General features: G+C 43.0%; 1 protein-coding gene across 1 annotated transcript; it reads right to left on the bottom strand.

The window, feature by feature from the left end:
* Window positions 1-1,461: 1,461 nt before the first annotated feature.
* On the bottom strand, window positions 1,462-5,663 carry LOC120650780 (malate dehydrogenase, cytoplasmic-like). Its single transcript, XM_039928042.1, has 7 exons — window positions 5,455-5,663; window positions 3,635-3,793; window positions 3,364-3,539; window positions 2,509-2,786; window positions 2,279-2,414; window positions 2,085-2,196; window positions 1,462-1,794 (listed from the first exon to the last, which is right to left on the bottom strand). Exons 1-7 carry the CDS (start codon window positions 5,495-5,497, stop codon window positions 1,700-1,702), a joined length of 999 nt encoding a protein of 332 aa, XP_039783976.1. The 5' UTR covers window positions 5,498-5,663; the 3' UTR covers window positions 1,462-1,699.
* Window positions 5,664-6,990: the final 1,327 nt, after the last annotated feature.

Below are 6,990 nucleotides of genomic sequence, written 5' to 3' on the forward strand. Positions count from 1 at the left end.
CAAAACTAAAATGAGTTATAGTTTGAAATGAAGGAATTAGACAAATAGAGTTTTCATTTATACATCATAATACATGGAATTTGAATATATTGTAACTCTTTTACGAGTAAATATACTTTAACTTGTATACATCACAATCATGACTAATGCTTTGTTAAGCCCAGCTCTATCTTAGTGCCAGTCATCTAGATCAAAAACGGCATGCTGCTCATCATAAAATAAAGCATCAAATTTTGTTTTTCGAAAGGACGACAACTCTCGTTATACATACAGATGCATAGACTCTCTGATTCAAATAAAGAGAAGAAATTAAGAAGAATAATTAGGGTAGATGTGATTGGTTGACTATTTTATAGACTTAAATTTTTTGAAATATCTAAATTAGGCTGAATCTTATTTTTTCTGTAATGGCAGATGCGGGTAATTAAGATATAGATATAGGGTATAAATTAGGTTGGATCTAATTTTTTCTATAATGGCAGATGCAGGTAATTAAGATATAGATATGTGGGGTTATTTTAGGATAACTCGTCATAATGGCAAAAGGTGGGTAATTTTTTAGAACAAAATAGATTTATGGCTAGGTATTTCGTTTTTTTAGAGAATTTATATATTTTTTTTGTAGGGCGTTCACCTAGCATATCTTAGGTGGCTTCATATGAAAACTTTAAAAAAATCACCATTTAGTAATAGTAAAATTTAGCTTATAACCACAAGTAGGGCTAATTTTAGTCCCTTGCTTTTTGTATCCAAACGGGGTCTAAATGTATTTGACTAGGACATAAACGACGTGGATGCTAAGTAGTACTATATAGGGCTGATGAGCGATTAAGACGAAGCGTTGGGGCTACCAGCAGCATTCAGTGACAAGATCAGATCAGATGCTAGTTAAATATCTTCAGGAGAACCCAAAGTTCAAGTTGTCCAGTTCCAGGAACTGATCCTACCCTGTTACCAGAGATTTGTTCTATTCAGATTTCACATTTCAGCCTGTCAACTTGAGCTCCAGTTTAAGTTGGAGCTCAAATGATCAGATCGAGAATAAGGATGCTGTCCCGGCCAAGCCCCGCCAAACCATTGGCCGGCCACATGGCGGACAAAACGACCGCCTTGCGTGGGCTCAAAAATGAACTGCGTGCGCGTGTGGACATATATGGGCAAGCCAAATCTTGGCAGAATGGCTGCTATCCAAACGCTCTCGGTACTGCTGGTCAACAGCCAAAATTTGGCCTGGCAATCACGGGTACCAATCCAAACACGCTCTAAAAGATGGGCATCCAGGCAAAGATCTCCAGCCATGACAGACCGAGACAGGTCGGTTATCGTGCCAGGGCAGCAAACGAAGCAGGGACGTACCCAACGGTGTTGCAGCCGAAAGTAATCGACGAGATCAAATCCATTCCAAAAAACACACGGAATCCCACCAGCCCGAAATTGCTGCGGTGACAGTTCTGCACCAAAGAGCAACAAAACTACGGTTCCACTTCCATCAGATGGTCAGGAGGTTCAGTTGCAAGTTTCAATAAATGTCCTGCAGATCATCAGGCAAAAAGGGCTACAAGCCTCATGCACACTGGGCGAAGCCAGCGACCTGCACCGCAGATGTGCAGCAGTTCTGAGTGAGAGAATCTATGAATGACGCTGGAGTTTCTTTTATTCAAAACATAGGAGCAGCAATTGCTCTGAGTATGGGTAGAGTTTACTCGAGGCATGAGTAAGCAAGCGCCTTCTCCTCTGACAGCTCCTGGGCAGTCGCGTCCATCTTCTTCCTCGAGAACTCGTCTATGGGAAGGCCTATCATGACAAGATAAAACACATAAGACAGCTTGGAATATGGCAAATCTAGGAGGCAAGGTGCATTGTAATTTATGGGATGAAAATAAAAAGCAACAGCACAACTACTTTCTACTGAGTAGAACATCAGGCTTCTCCCCCCCTGAAATCCTCCATAATAGCACATGCTGCCTTTCAGACGACAAAAGCAAGGGGAGAAACTACACGATCTAGCTATCCATGACAAAGCAACTAGAAATATACTTTACAAAAGAACAAGGCACCAAACAATTTAACATCAATCATCATACCTTGAACGATTTTCCATTCACCACCACTGCACGTTACTGGGAATGAGTAGATCAGTCCAGCAGGCACACCGTACGAACCATCGGAGTACACACCCATGGAAACAAATGTTCCCTACAACCATGTATTGAAGGCATTGATACTAGTGTATAGTTAAAACCAATAGAAGCGAGAGGTTCAAGGCATCGAAGCTAACCTCAGGGGTTCCAAGAACCCAATCACGAATGTGGTCACAAGCAGAGCTGGCAGCAGAAAGAGCACTGGAGAGCTTTCTCGCCTTGATGATTGCAGCACCACGCTGCTGGACGGTTGTGATGAATTCCCCATTAAGCCTAATAAAAAGAAGGGTGACCCATCAGTTCCTATCTGCCAGCAAAATAGAAACAGACACCAATATCTTAGTAACCCTGGCATTTCTGTCTTTACCATGCATCATCAGCAACAAGCTCACAAACAGGCTTCTCTCCACTGGAAGTCTTCACTGTGGCATGGTTAACATCAGGGTACTGAGTGGACGAGTGGTTACCCCAAATAATAACATTCTTCACGTCACTGACTTGAACATTAAGTCTCTCAGAAATCTGGCCAAGAGCCCTGTTGTGGTCCAGGCGGGTCAAGCAAGTAACATTCCTCTCAGGGATAGATGGAGCAAATTCTTTCAAGATAAGAGCATTGGTATTTGCTGGGTTGGCAACAACCAGAACCTGCAGAGCAGTTATTGTACATTAACAGCAAAGAAACATAATAAAGCAGACCTGGCTTCTCCAAAAAACAAGGGTACAAAATAATTGAAGTTTAGATATATCATTTGAATTCACATTTTGTGATAAGTGTGGAGCATGCAAACTTAGGGCAAGCCCATTTCATAGTGGCCATAGAATGCACTATGAATGTATTGGCAAGCCCATTTCATAGTGGCCATATAATGCACTATGAATGTATCACCACCCAGATGACTAAACCAAGTGCATGACAATGTATCCTAAATGACTAGATTCAGTGCATGATTACAATGGATCCTAAATTACTAGATTCAGTGCATGATGACATGATCAAATTGATAACACAACCTCTGGTAGTTTGAGATCTTTATTAGAAGTGGACCACCTAAATTACTGAATTGGGTGATTGGTGTTTGACCACCTTGACAAATTTGAGTGCATGATGACAGCTACTAAAAAATTGTAAGGTGACGACACTGTATCACCACCTTTGATGAAATTGAGTGCATGATGACAGCTATTTAAAAATAGGAAGTTATACATGTGCTGCAGCCTATACCTTGCAGTTGGGGGCAGCATGGGCTTCAAGGGCAGATGCTTGAGCTTTGTAGATTGAAACATTTTTTGACATAACATCCTTCCTTTCCATTCCCTCCTTCCTGGGGAATCCACCAACCATGACCGCAACATTCACACCAGTGCAAGCCTCCACAACATCAGTTGTTGCAACAACACCTATAGTTTACCAGCGTTTAAACACCACCAAGAAAGACAACTCACGTAGAAGAGGGAGCACTTCTCAAAAGAATTATGAGAGAGAATCAGCTCACCCTTAAGAAGAGGAAATGCAGCATCAACCAACTCCATCTTAACACCATTAAGAGCTTCAGCCGCTGGCGGAATGTCGAGCATGTGCAGAATAACAGGCTGGTCTGTACCAAGCATAACTCCTCTAGCAATCATGGGAACAAGCGCATATCCGATTTGTCCTGTCCAACAAAAACACAAATTAGCTCACATTGTTTTGTAAAGATTAGTGCGAACCAAGAGAAAGACTAGAGTTCAAATGTCACTTTGTACAAATTGCTTTTACTGTAGCAACAGTGATAATGAACATGTAATCCTAACTTGAAATAAAATCTATTAACCTCTGCTCAGTTTCCAGGAAACTACCTTTACAGATGATATTATGTGGGACCTTTTCATAAAAATGTAAACTGTTATTCAAATGGAAAATTCACCAACCTAGGATTCCATTTAGTTTCACTTAATCCCTGCTTTAATCAGGTTTTCATTAATTGATCGATGGCGCCTACACAATCATTTCCACTTTTCTTAATCCCAGGGGTTCCTAGAAGAAAGGTGGCATTACCCCTGCTGGCTTCACCCAACTGCGCATCTTACAGTATTTTCATAAACAAGAGGCCATAAAACCAAGCAAATATACCAATATCCCTACTACAGACGTACTTTATTGTTGATACATCTTTACAGCAATGTGACAACCATTAAATGTTGTTAATACCATCCAACAAGGTATCAGAGCAGATGTGAGGACAAAAAGGGTCCCTACCACTGTTAGTATAATCATGTGGAACTCAAAAATAAATATGTATTGGACACCAGCTCAAATACCATGAAAGACAACATGGGCAGAAGGCAATAATTGATGTATTGTGGTAGATGCATATCAGAATAGCTCCATCATGTTGCAATTGTATAACTAATGCTAAACATAACCTAAAAACTGTATAAGGAGCAGATATGACAAAATTTTGGCTAACCCCGTTGTTGTGACAATGGAAATGCACGAACTTGGCTATCGTGCTACAACTGAATGGGCAAGATAAGGCATTGCTAAACAATTAGACATGACTGACTTTTGGTGGAGGCAAATTCTAGGGCCTAAAGAAATGCAGCTTGGATGCCTACACCTACACTGTGAATATCTATGGCAGATCGACAGAGTCAATTACATGATTATTACATATATAAACAGCTAAAATGTTACATCATCCAGGGCACTGATTATATCACAGGCCATATTCATGAAGTTTTAGCATGCAAACCCCATGCAGTAGCTAGATCCATAACATAGGTCCCACCAGATCATCTGATATGATGCAATCATCAAATCCACTTGTTTTGTGTAACCACTCACTCACCAAACCAGTAAACCACATCATACCATGCTATTACCCCGAAACCTTCGCTAGAATCCTCAAAAAGGCTCCAATACAGATTGCAGCTATGAGATCAAAGTATATGAGAGCAAGCAGTTCAACAAGCCGGCTTGTCCCTAGAAGCGCTAATCCACATCATATCGGGCGCCTACCAAGAGACCTACCCACCAAGACCAACAACTCATCAGATCGGGCTAGCACCGCTGTTCCATCAAATTCCACAAGCTGACCAAGGCCAGTGGTAGTGAGCTCTTCCACTGGTCAAATCCACACGTCAACCCTAAATCCCTAAACCCCATCAGATCAAGCGGCAGAAACCCGAGATCCAGCTAGTTTGGCTCACTCTGAAGTCCAAAGCCTGCTGGATCGGATCGGGCTCGTGCGCACTAGGCCAGATCCGAGCCTGCCAGGAGACAAAGGCGACACCGGGTGCTACGCGGATCGGGGAGAAGGGTTCGGCGCAGTACCTGCGGCGCCAGTGACGAGCACGCGCATCGGTTCCTTGGCCATCGGAGCGGGTGGAGGCGGCCACGGGGAGCTTCGAGAAGGTACGGGAAGCGGGGGTTTGGGAGTGGCTTTGGATGCGGCGGCGACCACGGGATAGCGGAGGAGCGAAAGAATGGGTGGTGGCCCTATCTTTTATCAACGTCCCTGTGACAAGGAGCGTCGGGAATCCGTTTGCCACCAGCTTCGACGTGAGATCAACAGCTAATAAGTCACTGACAGAAGGCCCCACGTGGTTGGGACCCGGCGTCAGTGTAGCGACGTGCTTTTCTGTTTCGTCGGTGGGCCCTGGGCAAGCGGCTTTTGCAGCTTGGCGAGAAGTGTACGTGACGCCGTGACGCTGTTGGCCGCCGCCCGCCCACGGCTTCGGCGATGAGATCTAGACAAGGGAGCGGCGGGTGGGGCCCGCTGTCAGTTGGACAGCATGGCTTTTTTGGGCCAACTGGGTCCTGTCAGTTTTTCTTTGTTTTACAGGACCGAAGCTTTTGCTGCGACATTATCGTTATGGAGAAGAAATGCTTCTCCCGAAGCGCGGCGTGTAGAAGATGCCGCACTCTTTCACGGATCACGGTCGCTGCGGTGATAAGCCGATGGCTAACGACGACATCTGTGGCCGGCCGTGTTTGGTTATCCACACATCCGAGATCTTTGATCTAAAACCTATCAAATCAAAAAGAAAAATCTCTGATCTAAAAGGCACGTGGATCTGGCGCAGATCCAGCAGCTACGCCTTTTTCTGCTGCTAGCTTCAGCAAGCCAGCAACAGTTTTTTCCAATCACGCTAAATCAGTCCAGCCATCAGCCAGCTAGCAGTATTTTTCCTCTCACGCCAGATTAGCCCAGCCACCGGCCAGTCTAATGCTTGGACTATGGCTCCCTAGGTTATATGTCATTGTCATAATCGTGCACAGGGGCGAAGCCAGGAAAAAATTTAGGAGGGGCTGAGAAAAAAACGCTACGACGACATGGCACCACTACGACACCTCACAATAGACAAATATAATAGTTTGAAGTAGTCTTATATTAAAACAACGATGGGCAATGAAAATCACAAAATACATCATGAAAAATAAAAGACGCCGCGCGTGACGGTGACACACATTACTCATCCGAAGAAGCAATCTACAAAAATAGACATAATTGATTAGTCAAATATACATGAACCTCCAAATTATAAATTTAGAATGGAACAAAGCTTACCATTAATTTTTTAGGCAATAACATACGGCGTTTTTTCATCTCTTCAAACCTCTTTTTGATCTTTTCATTACCAATCTTTCTCCTTGCTTATTTGAACTAATTTTCTACCCACATTTGTCCTTTGGTTTATAAAGTCTTCACACTTTAGCCTAGCTTCTACATGAGTCTTGCAAATATTGTGATTATTAAAAGTATCCTTAGCTTTCTTCCAATTCACATAACCTTCATGTGCAAAGACTGAACTACCAAACTTTTCAAGCTTTGCCGAATTAAAGAAGAGATAGCAATACAAGCAATAA

Source organism: Panicum virgatum, chromosome 9K (genome assembly GCF_016808335.1).
Source record: "Panicum virgatum strain AP13 chromosome 9K, P.virgatum_v5, whole genome shotgun sequence".
NCBI lineage: Eukaryota > Viridiplantae > Streptophyta > Magnoliopsida > Poales > Poaceae > Panicum > Panicum virgatum.

Bases quoted from the DNA above. Each gene is read 5' to 3' on its own strand.
- LOC120650780 (XM_039928042.1), bottom strand. From the start codon at position 5,497: ATGGCCAAGGAACCGATGCGCGTGCTCGTCACTGGCGCCGCAG. The intron at 2,787-3,363 runs GTATAGGCTGCA...ACTGCTCTGCAG, and splicing joins ATGCTGCCCCCAACTGCAAG to GTTCTGGTTGTTGCCAACCC. The intron at 2,197-2,278 runs GTTAGCTTCGAT...ACATGGTTGTAG, and splicing joins GGGTTCTTGGAACCCCTGAG to GGAACATTTGTTTCCATGGG.